Source organism: Gossypium hirsutum, chromosome A05 (assembly GCF_007990345.1).
Source record: "Gossypium hirsutum isolate 1008001.06 chromosome A05, Gossypium_hirsutum_v2.1, whole genome shotgun sequence".
Taxonomy (NCBI): Eukaryota; Viridiplantae; Streptophyta; class Magnoliopsida; order Malvales; family Malvaceae; genus Gossypium; species Gossypium hirsutum.
This window is the reverse complement of record NC_053428.1, coordinates 108,095,449-108,117,189: the sequence shown is the minus strand read 5'-3', so window position 1 is coordinate 108,117,189 and position 21,741 is coordinate 108,095,449. Positions and strand designations below refer to the sequence as shown.

At 34.5% G+C, this 21,741-nt stretch overlaps 1 protein-coding gene across 1 annotated transcript; it reads left to right on the top strand.

The window, feature by feature from the left end:
* Positions 1 to 20,059, top strand: LOC107927597 (DExH-box ATP-dependent RNA helicase DExH3). The gene is made up of 19 exons (XM_041114473.1): positions 1 to 402; positions 544 to 698; positions 837 to 924; positions 1,029 to 1,265; positions 2,416 to 2,511; positions 3,279 to 3,467; positions 3,595 to 3,754; positions 3,855 to 3,985; positions 4,821 to 4,991; positions 6,730 to 7,002; positions 7,692 to 7,886; positions 8,417 to 8,620; positions 9,116 to 9,185; positions 9,568 to 9,716; positions 16,400 to 16,708; positions 16,799 to 16,858; positions 17,813 to 17,965; positions 18,059 to 18,169; positions 18,898 to 20,059. The coding sequence occupies exons 1-19, from the start codon at positions 196 to 198 to the stop codon at positions 19,357 to 19,359; spliced, it is 3,420 nt and encodes a 1,139-aa protein (XP_040970407.1). The 5' UTR covers positions 1 to 195; the 3' UTR covers positions 19,360 to 20,059.
* Positions 20,060 to 21,741: the final 1,682 nt, after the last annotated feature.

Sequence of the window (21,741 nt, the reverse complement as noted above, 5' to 3'; positions counted from 1 at the left end):
GGCTATGCCTTAATGGGCTTTCACAAACATTCCCCTTCCATCGTCATCTTCTTGCCCAGCTTTCTATTCATGAAAGAAATTTGATTCCCAAAACCCTAAACCCCCCCCACCCCCAAAATTCAACAATCGATTTTATATGTAGTATATTGAATTTGTTCGATTTTTTTTTTGAATTCAAATGCTCTTCCGCTTATAATGCAAAATCCAAAGCTCAGATGTTTCCTTTTGGGATTCAATTTTACTAGCGCTAGGGTCTCCACCTTTTTTGATTCACTCCCTTTCATACTCCCAAATACTTCTTCTTCTGCCAGGTTTTATCTTCCTCTACGACGCCGTTTATGCGGGTACGCCGTAGAGCAGTTCTCAGACGATGAATACGAGTGTGATTTCGAGAGTCATAAGGTTTTCTTCCTTATCTCAACTCCTTTCCTCCTACTTGAATTGTGTGTTTTTCTTTTCACTTACATTTCATGAAAATCGAAAAAAAAAAGCTTGTTTGATTGCTAATCGATAGCTATGTTTATAATTGATTGATGTTATTAGGCGTCGTCTTCGGTTGCCAACATTGATGAATGGAAATGGAAACTCGGCATGCTGTTACGTAGTGAAAATGACCAAGAAATTGTATCTAGAGATAAAAGAGATAGGAGAGACTATGAACAAATTTCCAACCTTGCTAAAAGGATGGGACTTTACAGGTATATATACTACCTTTACATGCTTTGAACAATATATTTGATGTATGGGGAAATATATTTTTGAATATTTATATGTATGTGGCATGATGAGAATGGAATTTCTGCCCTCATTATGCATATTTTTTTCTTATGTATCAGTGAAATGTATGGAAAAGTGGTTGTTGCAAGCAAGGTTCCACTTCCTAACTATAGGCCAGATTTGGATGATAAACGGCCACAACGGGAGGTAACAAGCTCTGGGAGTGCTTGGCAACCTATTAAGTTCATCAAGCTTAAAATTAATTCTTGCCTGAAAGGAGAATTGGAATTTCTGATGGTTTAATTTTTTAGGTTGTTGTACCATTAGGCTTACAAAGGAGAGTTGAGGGTTTACTGCAAGAATACCTTGATCGGCTGCAGTTAAATTCTAGGAAGGTTGGCGAGAATTCAGATATTGCTAATTCCATTGATCCGGCTGAATATGTGAACCCAGATGAGAATCCAGATTCATTCCTGGATAGTTCTGTTATGGAAAAGGTTCTTCAAAGGAGGAGTTTGCGATTACGGAACATGCAAAGAGCTTGGCAGGTATGACCTTTTTCAAATTTCTTCTTCCTTTGTGCACCTGTAAGAGCTTGGGGGGGCATGACTGGTTTGTTAACTTCTCCTTGAATGCTTTTGATTTGTTAATTGCGTACGGTTTGTGACATTCAATTTCTAGCCTTTTGCTTTCTGTGATAAACTTTCATGGTTTTGTACCTTTTTCCCTTTATTTGACCATTTATTTTGGTTTTAGATATGAAGTTTTTCTCCATTACTTACAATTTTTGATCTGCATATGTGATGTTGTATTTTAATCAGTACCTGAATTGTTGACAATATATTCAAATTTCAAGCATTAATGGCTTGTACTCTTCATCATGGTTCTATTGCAAGTAGTTATTTGATGAGTACAATGGTAAACCTCTCTTTCCTGCCATTGATTTCCCTGATAATGGTTCTCCGTCTGTCTGTCTGTTTGTCTCCTTTCATATTCTTGCTCTTTAAGTGTTTATTTCGAAACTTGATATCATTGTTTGCATCCGTAATTTTCTGTTTTTAATGGTGGATGGTAAATTATAGTCTTGCTCTTGCAAATTACATCCCTGTTTAAAGCAAGATAGAGAGCTGACCTATTTATTTTCCATTGATTCGTCCTTTGTGTTACTTTTCTTTAAGTAATTCATAATAACACAAAATTGACCTGCTAAATATATTATCTGCATGGGTTGGGTTGTATATGATCAGTGAGTGAAACTATGTTAAATGAGTTGGGTTATTATACACATTGCCTTCTGTTGATCACCAACTAAGGATCAAATGTATGTCAATTTTGTGTTGAAGTGGTGGAATAGTTCAAATCAGACACAATTTTCTGTGTGTTACTTCCAAGTTGTCTTGGATTTGCCTTTGTGCATTTACTTTAAGCTAAACCACAAGTAACTTGGTATTGATTTCAAGCAGAGAGTTTTTGGGTGCAGCCTTGAGGTTCAAATTCCTTCATTTGCAAGTCAATTACATGCCTAGTTGGTTTTGATTGCTTCCCCTATGATAAAGAGATTTTTTTTGGGTGCATTTTTGTTGTAAATTGGAGGCACTTACATTGTATCATGTTTCATATACTTGTAGAGAGCTGGTAAAAAGTGCAAAAGAACCACCATTTATATCCTTTTTTATCAGTTCTCCTTTTCATTTTCAGGAATCACCTGAAGGCAAGAAGATGATGGAATTTCGGAAATCTCTGCCTGCATTCAAGGAAAAGGAAAGGCTTCTGCAAGCAATTGCACGTAATCAGGTTTGTGCTTGTGATCATTTTCAACTAAGCATATTCAATCATACAACACTGTCGCTGAGAGATTTCCTTGTATTCACTTTTCTGTGTAGAGAAGTTTCTGGTTTTCTTTTTTTTGCATTTGTTTGGTTTGATCTTCTTTATGCCTCTGATTAATTATATAGAGATGTCTTTCTTCCTTTTCTTTTTTTTTTTTCTCGCCTTTGCTAATTATATTCTTAGTATTGATCATGACTTGTATCGGCAAATTGATATGTTAAGGAAATTGAATCCACTTAATTCATTAGGAATCTCTTAAAGAAGAAGAACCTTGAATATAGAAGGATATATTATTGAGTACCAAAGGAGAAGTTTCTCCTGGTAAGAAATTTTAACAATGTATGTCTCTTTCTACTGCTTTAAAGAAAAACTTGGGAAGGACTGTTGCATATTACATATTCTTCTTGGTTATTGGTTGTTGTAGTTTTTCTAGCCTTTTGTTTTCTTTTATTCTAGAAAATTGTGAAACAACACATGAGTTACCTTTCCTTGTGTGTTAATTTGAATTGCAGCTAACAGATTTTTTAGTTGCTTATTATAGTATGATACAAGTTGGACTAATCATGAATTTAGAACATGTTTTGTGTGTAAATGATTACTCTATATTCCCCCCTGCATCAAATTTACTAAAAAAAGCAGTGCATTCTGAATTTCTTTAGAGTTAATTAGCACCTAATCTTATTCATGCCTGTGCTTCTAGTACCCCTGTTAATTGTTTACTACTATTTTAGGTCATAGTGATATCGGGGGAGACTGGATGTGGCAAGACCACTCAACTTCCACAATACATATTGGAGTCAGAAATAGAAACTGGTCGTGGAGCATTCTGTAGCATAATTTGCACACAGCCTCGAAGAATATCTGCTATGGCAGTTGCAGAAAGAGTGTCTGCAGAAAGAGGAGAGCCACTTGGGGAAACAGTAAGTATTGTCTTCTTCAATAAACAAGCACATGCGGACAATATTATAAAATTCTTGCTCACAGCAGTTTTAATTTTGAAAACTTCTTTATTCTTGCTTCCATGCTCCAATAGATATTTTTTGGTAGGTTGGTTATAAAGTTCGATTAGAGGGAATGAAAGGGAAAAATACCCAACTACTTTTTTGTACCAGTGGAATTTTACTCAGGCGGCTGCTGAGTGACCGGAACTTGAATGGTATAACTCATGTTTTTGTTGATGAAATACATGAGCGAGGAATGAATGAAGGTGCCATCCTATTAGACTCTGTTTTATGTGTTTTCACTCTTGAAAAGCCATCTAGTGTGATTCTTAATATTGTATGTTGCCCTTTTGGCAAATTTTCCAGATTTTCTACTTATTGTGTTGAAGGATCTTCTTCCACGTCGCCAAGATTTGAGATTAATTTTAATGAGTGCCACTTTGAATGCTGAGCTTTTCTCCAATTATTTTGGCGGGGCACCTAAAATTCACATTCCAGTAAGTTAGAAGTTGAGCTTACTCTTTGTGTACTGATTTGTAGGTTTCTGTTACTATGTGTTCACAGAATATGCAAGCTGGGTGTGTCATCAATCTGAATAATAAGCTCTGCTTTATCATATGTATCATCTCTATTTCAGTTGGAAATAAGAGTTTACGCATTTGATTTTAGATTTTCATATATGGCTTTTGGAGTTGGATTGATTGTACATCTAATTGACTACAAAATTGTTCTGTATTCTTGGGAAACCTAAATGTAGTTTCTTTATTCATTCCAAAATCTGCCAAATTTCTAGGTCTGTTGGTCAGCAAAGTTGTCTTACCTACTGACCCCCCATATACACACTTCAGTAGAGGAATTCATTTTTTGTTTGATTCTTTTAATGATTAAATTTGTCCCTACTTTTTACAACCTTCACAGGATTGATATCGTGAAATTATCAAATTCATGATAAATCTTAGTTTGCACGCTAAAATAGTAAATAATAAAATTTCAGTTGCTTCATATAATTAAATCCATTTTTGCATCCTGAAGGAGTTAATCATTTTTTTTCCTTCCTTTATCTTCATTTTTCTCTTCTTACCATAATTAATTTGATAGTTGATAGCTAGAAGGATCCTATCATGTACCCATGCATGTTGATGGGAAAAGGGGTGCATTTGCATGTTTCTGTGTTATTGCTCGTCTATTCATTTCATGTTTCTTTTATTGTTTCAAGTATTTATCTTAAACCTGTTCATGATTTTGACATATTTTACTCTGGATGGGATTTAGTGAGATCCTTTTACCCAAATTCTTCTTTGTGCTAGTCTAATTTTGTTCATGTATGCTCAGGGTTTTACGTATCCGGTCAGGGCACATTTTCTGGAAGATGTTTTGGAATTTACTGGCTATAAGTTGACTTCTTTCAATCAAATTGATGATTATGGCCAAGAGAAAATGTGGAAAATGCAGAAGCAACTTGCCCCACGGAAAAGGAAAAACCAGATTACTTCTCTTGTAGAGGTATGCTACAATTACTTGGTTATCAGTTGGGGACATCATGGCATTTTTGGGCATCATTGTTTGGAATAGTGATAATTAATTGCTGTTAGAAAGATAATGTTTGATTTAACTTTTAAGCAATCTAAACTTTGTAGGATTGTTGGCATTTGTCCCATTGATGAATGCAGTGATATTGTCAAAATTTTTCATATGGGGTTTCTTCTTCCTCTTCTTCTTGCAATTCCTTATTGGGCTTTTGTATAATTATTTATCATATGGGGTTTCTTCTTCGTCTTCTTCTTGCAATTCCTTATTGGGCTTTTGTATAATTATTTAAGAACATGTCTGATGGTTAAGTTAAGGGGAGGAGCTTTGGACTTTGGTCTTCCTTTCTGGGGGTAGTTTAGTTTGAAAGTAAGTGTCCCAACTGGATATTTTCAATCTGATCTGCATATTTTTTGGTGGTGGGCGTGGGCAGGGTATAGTTTCTACCCCAGAAGTGATGACTTGTTGGGAGGATTAAAAATTCATCAAAGTTACTTCCTTTAGTGGAAACTTTGGCGTCGGAATCAATTTCGTCAGTTTGGTTTGGCTTACTCTACTTCAAAGTTCAGACTGTTGTACTTAAAAGAGGATAGTAGAAAAGAAAGTCAATTTTGTTTGGTATTGGATTGCTAAGGGTGCAAGGAACACTTTGGAAACTAGAACCTTTATATTGTTTGAGGCCTAAGGGCCTTGCCTAAGTAAAGCAGGTATATTTGTGTCTGTAGATATGTAATTCTGATGTTACACTTTTAAAGACTGGTACAGTTTATACTGCAAAATTTTCTTTTTCTTTTGTTGGTCAATTTTCTAACAATCCCCCCCTCCCCCCAATGAAGGATTTCCTTGTAGTCCCATCTGTGTTGTTAAATACTTACATTATGGAGTAGATAATTTGATATTATTCCTTTTTCTTTAAAGGAAAAGGAACAATTAGAAAAACAAAATTTGGCGAGAATTTCAGTCAAGTTTTTTTTTTTTGGCTTGTCACCTTATAAAAAGTCTGGCTGATCAAATGCACTTCGTTTGAAAAGGTCTAAGGCACTATTTCGTCTGTAGCTAATGTGCAGTGTCTGGGCATGTGACTTAGCAACCACTGAACAGATGAAAAGTCTGGATTTATATGTACTTAGATTAGAAGAGTTTCTAATCCCACTTGTAATGCATGTTTTGGAATTGTGCTTTCTTGCAAATACTTAGGACTAGTGAGGCTAAATAGCAGTTGATGCTGAAATGTCACAAGCGTCAACCCTCATAGGAAGCTACCTTAGAATAACTGGGACTGGATGATGATCATCTGACTTACATTACTCTATTGATTTCACTAAATTGAACTTTCTATTGTTCAAACAAAGTTGTATTGAACTTGCAAATACTCTATTGATTTCACTAAATTGTAGTAAGGCTTTTGCAATTATTCATCATTATCCTCAGATAGGAGTTGTCTGGCCAGTGAATAGCATTATATCATGTAATGTTTGCTTTTTTTTTTTTGCTTGGGTCTTTTTTTTTTTTTGGGGGGGGGGGGATTATGATATGATTACTTACTTTAAGGCCTGGTTTTGTTGTTTTTATTTTGACAGTTGTACCTGTTTCTGAATAGTGTGACAGTTATACCTGTTTCTGAATAGTGTTTGATTGAAACCCTCTAAAGCTAAACTTAAATACAAAAATTCTGATTATCTCTAAATGTTTCGCTTTTCTCATATTTCTGCAGGATGCTCTCAACAAATCAAGCTTTGAGAATTATAGTTCAAGAGCACGTGATTCTCTTGCATGTTGGATGCCTGATTGCATAGGATTCAATCTTATTGAGGCAGTTCTATGCCATATATGCCGAAAGGAAAGACCAGGTGCTGTGCTAGTATTTATGACTGGTTGGGAAGATATCAGTTCTTTGAGGGATCAACTTAAAGCTCATCCTCTTTTGGGAGACCCTAACAGGGTTCTGCTTCTAACATGCCATGGTTCTATGGCAACATCTGAACAGGTAGATTTATTTCTGCTCTCTGGATCACTTGAAGTTTTGGCTATAATTTATGATTGAAGGTTGCGCAAACAATGAATAGAAAATAAAGGCATTATCATTCTAAAGAAATTGCATTCACAAGCATTTCAAAATTCAAATAAAATTCAAGCACAGTAACTTTTAGTTAATGGGTGCTCAGCATTTAGTTTTGCAACGAAAAATAAGAGGCGATATGTATTAATACAGAATTGGAAACTAAAGATAGCAAGTAGGCAGGCCATGGATGAAGAAATTTACCTTGTCCTAAAACCATGAAATATTAACTTTTGATCCAGAGGTTTTGGAGAACCAAATGTGCTAGCATTGAGTTGTTTCCCATATAGATAAGCAATGCCATATGATAAAGCTAAGTAGCTAGCAAGCACCAAACTTGAGTTCTGTAAAATTCTTTCATTGATGCTATCAATCACTGTAATAATTTGATCCCTTTTAGCACAAATTTGGAGGGGTTTTAGAAATCCAGTTAGTATATATCCCTTTGCTAATAACTTAAATTTTTTAGCTCAGGAACCTAACATACTTTCTTGAACCATCTCAAAGCAAAGATACCATTAAATGAAGATTAAGCTTTTAATAAAGCAAAGGGAAACTATGCTCTTGTACAGGTTCATTTCATTCATTTAACTGTCTTCTGTTGTTATTATCTGCAGAAATTAATATTCGAGAAACCGCCTCCCAATATACGTAAAATTGTTCTTGCTACAAATATGGCAGAGGCAAGCATTACAATCAATGATATAGTTTTTGTGCTAGATTGTGGAAAAGCAAAAGAGACCACATATGATGCTCTGAATAATACACCATGTCTGCTACCTTCCTGGATATCTCAAGCATCAGCCCGGCAAGTAAGTATCCTTTGAAACTAGGTTTATGTAATTTTTATTTATCCTTTTATGTGTATACTCTGTACATGTGTATCTATCATAAACTTTTATCTATGTCAATTGTTGGGTATACTCTGTATATATGTACCTCTATTATAAAATTTTGGCTATGTCAATTGTTGCATATACTCTGTAGAGTATACACTGTACATGTATACCCCTATTATACAAATTTGGCTTTGTTAATTGTTGGGTGTTACAGAAGCTTAGCAATATGATTTTTTTTTTCAATTTTCTATTTGTGCATGTGTTCATATGCATTGTCCAGGAGATGCTACTTGTGTTTGATTGCCTGAGAGTATGGTTAGGTTCTTCTGGGACTTGGTCAACCTTTAGACATTTTCAAAGACTAGCGTGTGTCTTTAACAATGTTTAAAAGAGTTACACTCTGATTGTTGGCTCTGTTATATCAGATCCCATTGTGTTTATGTTGCCTACTTTATCTTGTTGTGGCTGATGTAAGTGGTTTTGATTGATATTTTGGTGGCCAGAGAAGGGGTAGAGCTGGTCGTGTGCAGCCAGGCGAATGCTACCACCTATATCCGAGATGTGTTTATGAAGCTTTCTCTGAGTATCAACTTCCTGAACTTCTGAGAACTCCTTTGAATTCTCTCTGCTTGCAAATAAAAAGTTTGCAGGTTGAAAGCATTGGAGGATTCTTGTCAGCAGCTTTGCAAGCACCAGAACCATTGGCTGTAAGTACTATTTTAAGCTTTTACTAGTTATAGTTTAAGCATATTTATATCTGCCACTATTGAATTTGGTTCACCTGTATGAAATCTTATCTTTATATTTCCTATAAGAGAACAAGGTTGTTAATTGAAGAAATTATGAAAATAATACTCCAGTGACTGGATACGTTACGAAAACATGCGAGAATGTAAAAGTTTTCCTTCATAGAAAACCTGTGAGAATTGAGGCATGTATGACTATAGATAGCGTGAACTGGTTAAGATCCTTTCAAAAGTAATAAAAGAAAGGGAAAAAGGAAGTTAGGAGGGCAAGACAGCAGTTTCTTCCAGTGCAAGAATGAATACTCAATACTCAACACATACATATATGTATATATATATATGATACTTCCATTGTCTTCCTCTTAGCAATTTCGTTTAAGCTCTTCTTTATTTCTTTCTTGTTTTCACTTTTATGAATACTGCAATATGGTTCATTGACAAAATAATGAATGACAGGTCCAAAACGCCATTGATTTTCTAAAAATGGTTGGGGCACTAGATGAGAAGGAAAATCTCACTAATCTAGGTTAGTTTGCTATTGCTATGCTGGGTAAATGTGTTTTGTAGCATAAACTTTATATCTGTTCTTTCCTTTATGACTGATTGAATGTTCATCTGTCCTCTTTGGGTGTTTCAAAATTATGTTTTCTTTCCTTTTTTGAATATCTCAAGCTAATACTTTACTGTTTCATACGTTTTTTTATCATGATCTTTTTCATCCTTTTGGACTAAAAAACTAGACATTAGATTTTTATGATGTTTCAGAATTTTAAAATAAAAGCCATGAGTTCTAGTTCTTTTCTTAAACTTTGTGCAAGTCAAATGTGCATGTTCAGTGTGGAATTGAAGGAAAATTCGCTATTGTTACTTATTTCCCTCTATTGTTTCTTCCCCCTTCTTCCAATCAGGAAAGTTTTTGGCAATGCTTCCTGTAGATCCCAAGCTTGGGAAAATGCTAATCATGGGTGCCATCTTCCGTTGCTTTGATCCTGTATTAACAATAGTGTCTGGACTTAGTGTCAGGGATCCTTTTCTTTTGCCTCAAGACAAGAAGGATGTAAGTGCATAAACATCTGTTCTTTTTGGTATATTGAATTGTGTTTTGCTTTCTTATCTTTTGATGTTTGCTGCTTATGTGTTGAGAACTATGACAAGATCTCAACTGCCTTGATACTACCATATGCTTCTTGCAAAATGTATATCAACACATATAATGGTTTCCATTCCTCTCTTCAAATTATTCTCCTTTCTTTCTCTTTCCATGCAAATCCACATTGAGAACAGAAAAAATGACGCCTTGATAATCATTAGTTGTTCTGCTGCTTCTGCAGTTGAAATGTAAAGCAAGGTTGCAAGACATTATTTTTATGTTTCCATTAAGTTATTGATTGAAAAGATACGGATAAATATAAGTTTACTGTTAGTATTGGAACGATATAATTTAGAAATTTTGTTATACATGTATAAGTGATTCATGGAAGTATTTTTCATTAGTATGATAGATTTAACATGTAATTTTTTCTTCTTATGAAAAAAATTAAACTGATAGTGCATATAATATGATTAACTTGATTTAAGTAGTAATAGTAAGTGTTTACTTATTAGAACTTTTATATTTGCACTACAATGTGACTTAACAATTCACTTAGTTTGATGGAGTACTGAAGGATAGGATCAACAATTAGAGAAGAATTCAGCTTTATTTGTCATAAAGAACAAATTGGAGATATCGATATAAAGAATGGATGCTGCAATTGTGGGACTTATTTAATATAGAAAGGTATAGTTAAAATTTGTATCAGAACTTGAATAAATGTAGCAACAAATATTTGAATAAGAGAAAGGGGACGAAGGACAAGTAAGGAATTGGAAAAGAATATGTGAATGCGTTCGTTAGAAAAGTGGAAAATTTTAAAAATGAAGACAAATAAAAGAGTATCAAAATACAATTTTCTAATTGTGTCATTGGCTCAAACCAAAAATAAAACCATAAAGAGGCAGACTCTTAAAAACAAAAGGAAAAAAAAAATCTAAAAGAGTGAAACAAGAAGGGGAAAAGGAGAATGGTTGCCACTATTGCTAGAATAGTATTTTGCAAGTAATTCAACATTAATCTGGATTCAGATTTAGTAAATGAGATAATGCCTCTGCATTACTGGGTTTTCATTTCTTCTCTCTTTTATGAGTTTCAAATGATTCTTCTGGAATCCACATAGTGCAGATTGGGGTTGAGTTGGGTGGGGTAGGTGCAGGACAAGACTACAATGGCTACTGATCCTAGGAAGAAAAAAATACTGGTTGCTTTGAATAATTTTTGTGCCTTTATTCATCATAATGCTATTTTAAGGTACAAGTTGAACGCAACTTCTGGTTTTATGGTGATAATTCATTAAAATGATATTTGATGGCAGAAAGTTGACCAGGAACCATGGTAGTCGGGTACCATTCTGGTACAGCCCGTACCAGCTGGAGCACTTCGGTCTGGTAGTAAATCAGAACAACAAACTTTAGGTTCTGTTTCAGTGTAAATTTCAGTTGGTACCACTCGTACCGGTGCATACCGGTTGATTTTGCCTGTACTGCCTGGTGCCCAAAAAAATTAATTTTAAATTATATTTTAATTTTAAAATTTTATTATTTATTTGTAAAAAGAATTAATATATTTTTAAATGTTTTGTAAAAAGAATTATTTAATATTTGTATTGATTAATCTCATTATTTGATATTTGTATATACTTTTCATATACACATATCAAATGTTTTTCAAAAATAACGATAACTCCAAAACGTTACACCGAAACAGACCGGTACTGGTAGAAAAACGGTATGTCTACCGGTATAGTATTGACTACCTTGCTAGGAACAACTAGAGGCTTATATGTAAGCATCTCATTTCGATGTTGTAGATGATTTTGGAAATCAGAAACTTCATATAATGGCTTCTAATTTTGCTATAGGGAAAGAAAGCAAATTGGCTATAATCATTTTGTTGGCTTCCGAAAAAGTAACTGTGATATTGGCACTTTTGGTAGCTGTAAAGCCCTCAAGGTTTATGAATGTGTGTTTTGACTAATATAACGGGAGTTTCTAAAGTAGCTTACACAACTCCTCTGAACTTGGCTCAAATAACTCTTAGCCATTTACTTGCATTTTACTCCATTTGTCTATTTTTAAAAGGTCATATTTTTCTAAATGTCAAAATAGTGGCTCAAATTCTGACCCTGAAAATTGATTAATCTTATAAGCTCTGTTAAGAACAGGCTTTTTCTATTCCGTCTTATTCATAAGAAATTACATAAATATTTATACACATAGTAAGCCTAACTTAGGAAACTCTATACTAGGAAACAGACTAACTCTAGGGATGCTGTCTAAAAAAAACAGCCTTAAAGTTAGGGATAGTAATCAGTAAAATATTTACAGAATCCTATCTGATACACTTAAATATTCCTTAATTAGTAAACTGTAATCTGACACTCCCCCTCAAGCTGGGAAGTGGATATCATCCATTCTCAGCTTGCTTACTAGTTTTTGAAACAACTTTCCAGACAACCCTTTGGTAAGTATGTCTGCTAGTTGACCATCAGTGGACACAAATGGAGTGCAAATTAAGCCACTGTCCAGTTTTTCCTTTATAAAATGTCTGTCAACCTCAACGTGCTTCGTACGATCATGTTGAACTGGATTATGTGCAATATTGATAGCAGACTTATTATCACAATACAACTTCATTAGACCTTCCCACTTGATCTTCAAATCTTCCAAAATAATTTTTAGCCATAATAGCTCACAAATTCCAAGAGCCATCGCCCTAAATTCAGCTTCTGCACTAGATCTAGCCACAACATTCTGTTTTTTACTCCTCCAAGTCACAAGATTGCCTCCTAGGAAAGTGCAATAGCCCGAGGTTGATCTTCTATCAACCATAGACCCTGCATAATCTGCATCAGTATAGGCTTCAAGGGTTAAATTCTCCCCCTTTTTAAATAGGATTCCTTTACCTGGCGTGCCCTTTAAGTACTGTAGAATTTGATACACAGCTCTAAGATGTGATTCTTTGGGGTTGTGCATAAACTGACTTACAACACCGACTGCATAGGCAATATCCGGTCTGGTATGAGACAAGTAAATGAGCTTCCCCACAAGTCTTTGATATGAACTTTTATCAACTGCTGCATCTTCTAGTGCATCTCCAAGTCTGTGATTCACCTCTATGGGTGTGTCTGCTGGTTTACATCCCAACTTGCCTATCTCTGTCAACAAATCAACTATGTATTTTTGCTGAGATATGAAGATTCCTTCCCGAGAGTGTGCCACTTCAATACCAAGGAAATATTTTAACTTTCCGAGTTCTTTGACTTCAAATTCTTTTACTAGGCATTTCTTTAAATTCTCCATTCCTTCCAGGTCATCACCAGTCACTATAATGTCATCTACATAGACTAATAAAGCAGTCACTCCCCCTGAAGATGAGTGTTTTACAAACAGAGTGTGATCTCCTTGACTCTGTTTATACCCCAACTTGAGCATTACTTTGGTAAATCTTCCAAACCAAGCCCTCGGGGACTGTTTTAGTCCGTACAAAGCCTTTTTTAGTCTGCAAACTACCTGTCCTGTATTTGGACCGAATCCTGGTGGAACATCCATATAGACTTCCTCCTCAAGATCACCATGTAAAAAGGCGTTTTTTATGTCAAATTGCTGTAATTTCCAGCCTCGGTTGGCAGCTAGTGACAACAACACTCTCGCAGTGTTCATCTTTGCAACAGGGGCAAATGTCTCAAGGTAGTCTACTCCATACATTTGAGTGTACCCTTTAGCAACCAATCTTGCTTTGTACCTCTCCAAAGAACCATCTGATTTATACTTCACTGTGTACACCCAGCGACATCCCACTGGTTTCTTTCCTCTCGGTAATTTCACCAAGTCCCATGTCTTATTTTTTTCAAGAGCTTCCATTTCAACCTTCATGGCATTTTTCCAATTCTCATCTTCTAATGCCTCGGATACTGTTTTGGGAATGGAGATAGAATTTAGGCTAGTAAGAAAGGCTTTGTGGTTATGGGACAAATTTTTGTAAGACAAAAATAAGTACAAGGGATGTTTTGTACAGGCTCTAATCCCTTTTCTAATAGCAATGGGAAATTCATCTAAATTTTCAGTAGTAGGTTCAGCAATTACCTCAGGTTGTATAGGAGGAGAAGATGATTGAACTTGCACCGGTGCCTTCTTCCTTGAGTAAACCAGTAAAGGACGAGTAGTGTCCTGAATCCCTCTTTGTGATTTGGGTGTATTAGGCTCTGTTTCAGGTTGCTGGACAGGAGCTGGAATGTGAGTGTTTGGTTGCTGGACGGGAGCTGGAATGTGAGTGTTTGGTTGCTGGACAGGAGCTGGAATGTGAGTGTTTGGTTGCTGGACAGTAGCTGGAATGTCAAGAAGAAAGAATTCTCTGTCCTTATCTTCTGTGAATAAGATCTCCCCCTGAAGATAAGGACGAGTAAAGAAATTCTCTTGTTCTGCAAAAGTAACATCCGCTGATACATAAAATTTTTTGTGGCTGGATGATAGCATTTGTACCCTTTTGAGTGGAAGAATAACCGAGAAAGACACACTTGACAGCTCGTCGATCAAATTTTCCTCTATTTGAGAATGTACATGTACAAAGGCAACACAACCAAATATTTTGGGAGGAAGGCTACTTGAAGTACTAAAATCAGGAAAGAATTTTGCTAGAACTTGCATAGGACTTTGAGATTCAAGGACTTTTGTAGGCAATCTATTTATCATATGAGTAGCAGTTAAAACAGCCTCCCCCTAGTATTGTTTAGGGACATTTTTTTGGAACAAGAGGGCTCTTGTAATAGCTAAAATGTGACCATTTTTTCTTTCGGCAACACCATTTTGTTGGGGTGTGCTAACACAAGATGACTCATGTATAATGCCTCTTTCTTGGAAATATGGTGAGAGAAACTGATTGAAATAGTCCTTGGCATTGTCTGACCTAAACCTTTTTATTTCAGCTCCAAATTGTGTTTTGATCATGTTGTAAAAGGTTGGAAAGACAGACCTTACATCAGATTTCTGTTTTAAAAGAAATATCCAAGACACACAGGTACAATCATCAATAAAGGATACAAACCACCGAGCCCCAGAAATATTTGAAATAGTGGATGGTCCCCAAACATCACCATGAATAAGAGTAAAAGGAGCGGATGTTCTTTTATTGCTTACCGGAAAAGAGGTACGTTTATGTTTTAAATGTTCACAGACATCACAATGGAATTTTTCAACAGTTAATCCTTTGAACAATGAAGGAAACATAATTTTAAGGACTCTAAACGATGGATGACCAAGGCGGAGGTGATGGAGCCAAATTTGGTTTTTATTGGTTTTAATAGATTCAGATATGAAAGATAATGGTGAGGAATTCAGAGCACTAACTTCTCCACTGGATTCCTCAAGATAGTATAGGCCATTTACTTCCTTAGCATGTCCAATCATCCTCCTCGTATTCTGTTCCTGAAAAAGACATCGATTGTGATAGAAAACCACACTACAGTTAGAGTCTTTGGTAATTCTTTGGATGGATAGAAGATTGGTAAATAGTTTTGGAACATGAAGGACATTTTTAAGAGTAAGGGTTTTGTTTATAACAATATCACCCTGACCAGCCACTGTGATCACAGAACCATCGGTTACTGTTATCTTTCTACTACTAGGACAAGGTGTATATGAAACAAATTTTTGTGAGGACTGGGTCATGTGGTCTGTAGCTCCTGAGTCAATGACCCAAGAACTTTTTGTGGGTATATCCGAGATTTTAGAATTTTGAGAAGAGGATATACCTGAAAAAACCAAACCACTAGTACCTATTGAAGGAGATTTTTCCAATGATCCCAGCAGATTCTTCAACTTCTCAATTTCTTCTTTACTGAACTCAACAGATGATTCTTGAGAATTCCCTTCTCCAGTGTTGCTGGTTTTGACAGTTTCAGCCATGTTTCTTTTGAACAAATTCTACAGGCTTGAGGGTTGATCGGGAATGAGAAGAAGTTGCCAGACAAAGAAAAAATCCCAGAATTTGAGCTAAAAAAACGGCTCGGATACCATGTTAAGAACAGGCTTTTTCTATTCCGTCTTATTCATAAGAAATTACATAAATATTTACACACATAGTAAGCCTAACTTAGGAAACTCTATACTAGGAAACAGACTAACTCTAGGGATGCTGTCTAAAAAAAACAGCCTTAAAGTTAGGGATAGTAATCAGTAAAATATTTACAGAATCCTATCTGATACACTTAAATATTCCTTAATTAGTAAACTGTAATCTGACAAGCTCCATCTTTTGTGTGGAAAGACTTGCTGCTACTGAACTATGAATTATTGATGTATATTCTGTTTTTATTGTAAACATCCTTTTGCACTCCATATTAGCCCAACCAAAGATCTTTTGCTTATTGCTATTTGAGGCCCATCTCTTCTGCAGCTTGTTAATTTTATAGTATCGTAACTGTCTGGTGCTTCTATGTAATTTTTTTTAAGTGCTTAATTACTTTTATTTCTGTTAAGTTAATTTTCTACAAGATAACAGTTATCAGTTTGATCATTTGACATGTAGGCTGTTGATATTTGTAGATCATTGCTTGTATTACCAACATTCTTTGCCATTTTAAAATTTTTAATATATCTGGGCTAAGTCAATTTTTTCTTTGACTAATTATCCTTTGTATATTTTAGTTAGCTGGGACAGCCAAGTCTAGATTTTCTGCGAAAGACTACAGTGATCACATGGCTCTTGTCCGTGCTTATGAAGGGTGGAAGGATGCAGAAAGAGAAGGATCAGCATACGAGTATTGTTGGAGAAACTTCCTGTCTGCACAAACTCTTCAGGCTATTCATTCTCTTAGGAAGCAATTTGGTTATATTCTAAGAGAAGCTGGCTTGGTAGATGAAGATGTAGCTGCAAACAATAAATTAAGTCACAACCAGTCTCTAGTTCGAGCTGTCATATGCTCCGGACTCTTTCCTGGAATAGCATCTGTAGTGGTGAGACATCTTTATTATCTGTAAATGCAGCTTCAATATTTCTTATTGATTATATGAGATGATATCTTCATTTTTGTGTCTTATGTGCAGCACAGAGAGACATCAATGTCTTTTAAAACAATGGATGATGGCCAGGTTTTGTTATATGCTGTAAGTGAAAACACCAAATTAAGACTCTGCTGTTCCATGAACCATGCTTCCTTGGCAACTCATCCTTTGCAATGAAACAAAAATTTAATAATCCTTATCTGCATTTTTTAAAGGAAGCTAGAGCAAATCTTGTCTTGAGATTGCCTTTTTCTTTACCAGAAGTAGAGCAAGAATGATATTTAATTATTTTGCTTCCTGTACAATTTTATTTCATCATGGGAGGCGCAAGTTGCAAATTAAAACAACAATTTTTTTTTTTACATTCTTTGAACTCCTTTAGGCCAGAAAGTTATTGTCAATCATTTTACTTTTATATTTTATTTTCTGCTGCCAATCAGATTGTTTCAACCTTTTTTTTCTAGTTTATATACGAATGCACACAAGTCAAGAAAATATTTGTAACGAGGGCCAAAATTTATAAGTTTGGCACCAAAGTACAAATTTGTGAAGTAATAGCTTATTTTGGAAATCCATGCAAGGCCTTTATAGTGTCAGTTTTAGAAATTATTTTGAATTATTTATTTAGTTTTTATTCACTGACCTTTCAAGTACATAGTAAACCTGAAAATTGAGCATACCCCATCCAGCAGTCACCCCGAAGTTTGAGTTACATAGTTCATCATACATGGATACAAATTTATGGATCAGTTGGTCCTAATAACTAGCCAGACATCTATGGTTAGTCAATAATGCTATAAAAAGGCGAATCTTCGGGTGGATATTGAAAGGGTTATTTACTCAAAACTACATCTTGTAATTTTGTGCGTTATTGTCAGTTATCAAAAAAGATAAAGGTGCATTTAGGGCTTTAGTTTGCATGACAATCTTCAGAAAAGAACTTTTAGCGGAAGAACTGTTAGCGTGTGTCCCCCCCCCCCCTTTCTTTCTCTTGTTGGAATTTAAATTCCAGATGCCACTGCTATTATTTGAGGCTGATAATGATTTTTGTTTCAGAATTCTGTGAATGCACGGTACCAAACAATACCTTATCCGTGGCTAGTGTTTGGTGAAAAAGTAAAGGTCAATACAGTTTTCATACGTGACTCCACTGGCGTATCGGATTCTATATTAATGCTCTTTGGTGGCTCTCTAAGCCGTGGGGCAGAGGTGATTTCATTTTTTGAAAACCTACGCATAATTTTCCTTCCTATAGAATTGAACTGTTAAAAAATTTCTAACTAATCTCTTGGTTGCTTCCAGGTTGGGCATTTGAAAATGTTGCAAGGGTACATTGATTTCTTCATGGATTCTACCTTGGCTGAATGCTATTTGAAGCTCAAAGAAGAACTTGATAGACTTATTCAGAAGAAGGTGAAAGAATACTTCTATATGCAATTCTTATGATGCATTCTTTTACATATTAGAAATTACAAAATGTGTCTTGTGTTAAGTGTTAGGATTTTGCTGCTTGTCTTATCAATCAAAAGTTGATTCTTTCTTTTTGATATTTTTACCATATTTATTTTACTAGCATAATATATACCGCCTCGACTTGGATGTCAATATCTTGAGTGTACTTTTTTTTTCTTCTGAGTTGTTAATTCTTTATCTCACTGATTATAGCACACCTATCTGTTTGAAAAAATCTGAATAGTTTATCGAGAATGGGAAAAAAGAATTCATGTATTCAGTTGGCATTTTGAATCATCACACCACAATTTTTGCCCTTCTATTCTTTTCTCTTCACACGATTTAATTGAATTCAAGATTTCATGTATTGAGCATTGCAAATAGCTGTTAAATCCTGTTGCTGACTTCGAGGATGAGGTCAAATGTAGCATTGGTGGGATTTATTTAGTTCCGGTTCATGCTAAGGTGCTCTATAGTGTAGATGTAGCAGGTATCTGTGTCCGATGCACATATGGACATGAGTTTGGGAAAATGTCTCTCTAAATATGAAGAACTTAAAAAAAGAAAATTTGAACATACCCATATCCGGCTCTCGGTTGAGATTAACATAGATTTTATGCTTTGGCTTTTGTATTTTGCTGCATGACCTGCCTTGTGTTTAAAATGATATGTTGCCTTGTTATATGCAGCTTCAAGATCCTAGTGTTGATATTCTCCAGGAAGGGAAGTACCTTATGCTTGCAGTTCAAGAGCTAGTGTCTGGAGATCTATGTGAAGGGCGATTTGTTTTTGGCCGTGCAAGTAGGAAGCCCAAGGATTCTGCTGACAACAGTAGATTCACGAGGGATGGAACAAATCCGAAGAGCTTGCTACAAACTTTGTTAATGAGGGCTGGGCACTCACCTCCAAAATACAAGACGAAGCATCTAAAGACAAATGAATTTAGGGCACTGGTGGAATTCAAAGGAATGCAGTTTGTGGGAAAGCCTATGAAAAACAAGCAGCTTGCTGAGAGGGATGCCGCTGTAGAAGCATTGGCATGGTTGACTCATACCTCTGACAATAGTCGTGGTGATGATGGTTCCCCTCTTGATGTCACTGACAACATGTTAAAACTTTTGGGGAAGCGTCGAAGATCAAAAAGACGATAGGTATCCTTTTCTCTATTGCTGCGTGCTGTGCCTTTTCATTGTAGCTCTAAGTGGCCTGGAGTCGGGGGTTTAAAACGAAGAGAACTTTTGATATCTACTGCTGATTGCTGCTCAAATTGTTTCAATGATCAATTACCGAAACTCGGTGACATCAGAGTGAGGAGCTGGCTCAAGGAACGTCTGAGGGATCTGCATCAGATGTCTGAGCTGATCGTTGAAACAGAAAATGTAGATCTCTGAAACAAATACATGATGTATGTATAAATTAAGGTAACTCTCCTCGCATGCAAGCATCAACTGTCATAAAAGCTGATGATTGCATTTGCATGTAGGCTGCTGCATTGAGCTCTGTAAAGAAACAGTTCTGCAATTAAATTTTTGCAGAATTTAAGGATTATTTAAACATTTTAGGTTTTTTTAAGCAAAATGCATCAATTATAGGTTTATTTCTATAAAAATCATTTTAATAAGCGTTACACTGCTGCTTAATGAGGAAAAACCATGTTATGTTATTTTTCTAAAATTTATAGTTGAGATACATAGGCAGTGGTGTATATATATATGTAAAAGAAGAGTTTGGGTAGAAATGAAAATAGAGATAAATATTAAAATTATACATTAATTTTGACACAGCTTGTAATGTTATATAGCAACTTTAATTTAGTACATTTATATACATCAAACTTTAATTTTGGTTTAATTTTTACATTTCCTTAAGTTTCACTAACTCCATTATCTATGTGAAATAAATTTCTATTAAGTCGTGTAAATGTTAACATGACATTTTTTAGGTTAAAAACAAACAAACAAATTTATATTATTTCTATCTAGATTAAAAACAGGAAGTTCATGAGAAAATAAGAAACATTTTTATCAAGAGTGCATATTTTTAATTTAAGTGGAAATAATTTAAATTTATTTGTTTGTGTTCTAATTTAACAAAATGTAATGTCAGAAATTTATGACTTAAACGTAAAATTGTGTCACATATAAAATGGGGTTAGGAAATATGAAAATTGAACTAAAATAAAAAATTGATATATATAAATACACCAAGTTAAAATTAATATATAATATTGTAAATTATATTAAAAGGTAATGTATAATTTTGATATTTATTCTAATTATATAAGAAAAGATTTATGAACTATGATTTCAGCCACAGATAGTGTGACTTTTGATTTCATTTAGTTGATGTCAAACACATTCCATATTTTATTTTTTGGTGACACCTTTTTAACTAAGGACAGTGATATGGATCGCTATTTTTTTTATTTAATTCTCATGATTACATTTTATTAAAAAGAAAAAGAAAGACAAAGTTTATTTTTAAAATAAGTACATACCAATTTATTCTTATTGAATTGGTATGATTTATACGATATATTAAGATTAAGATTAGAAGTGTTTATGTCTTGAATTTTTTTAAAATTACTTATTAAAGTTTCATAGTTTTTTAAAAATAATCATATTAAAAATGAATAGTATAAAAATATGTAAATTAGATTTGTAAAAAAATATAAATATAAAAAATACATTAAAGTTCAAAAAAGGGAGGAAATACATTATAAAATTATAAAAAAAATTAGAAGGTAATCCAGTGAAAGGGGTGGAGTCCCTGTATTTCGTGAATTACAAATTGGGCCTCCATGTATGTATTGGTGTCTATTAATTGAAAAGCAAGGAGTTTACAAGGGTTGGTTTATTAATTAATACAAATTTAATGAATAAATCTCAGAATTTGTGCTGCTAAAGCTATATATAATATTTCAGGAAATTTTAATTCTGAAAACCATATTTATTACTTTAAAAAAATATTGATAATTGTGAAAAGCATTCTTCTTTTTGTGATTGAAAGGGAAGTTGGTATCTCAAAATTTCCATTTAGAGGACCAATCATTTTGCCCCCTTTTTTTTCCATTGAAAGGGAAGTTGGTAGCCCTTTACTGGGGATTAAAAGTTGACGTTTATCCCCTTCATTCTGCTTTTTCTGAATTTAAACTTTTAAATTTCATCAAAATATATAAAATACTTTCTTTTCTGTCTGTTTTCTTGCTTTTGCTTTCTAAAATTTCATTATCATCATTTTTTATACGTCAATGCTTCTCTCTTTACCCAATGCAGGGATTTTTTTTTCCCTTTTTACCAAAATTTAAAACATATTTTTAAATTTGTGTTTTTCAAATTTCAAGAGACCCTAAAAGGTCAGGCATGATGTGGAAAGGTTCAGATAAATTTTAACAATGAATAAAATATATTTCTATCCTAAAATTTTCAAGAAAAGGATAAGATTAGGAAGCATTAGACAACAATGTTGTGTTGTTAAATTCCATCTAGAAGAGTGTGACGTGCACGCGCATGGCTTAATTCTGTTTCAAGGCT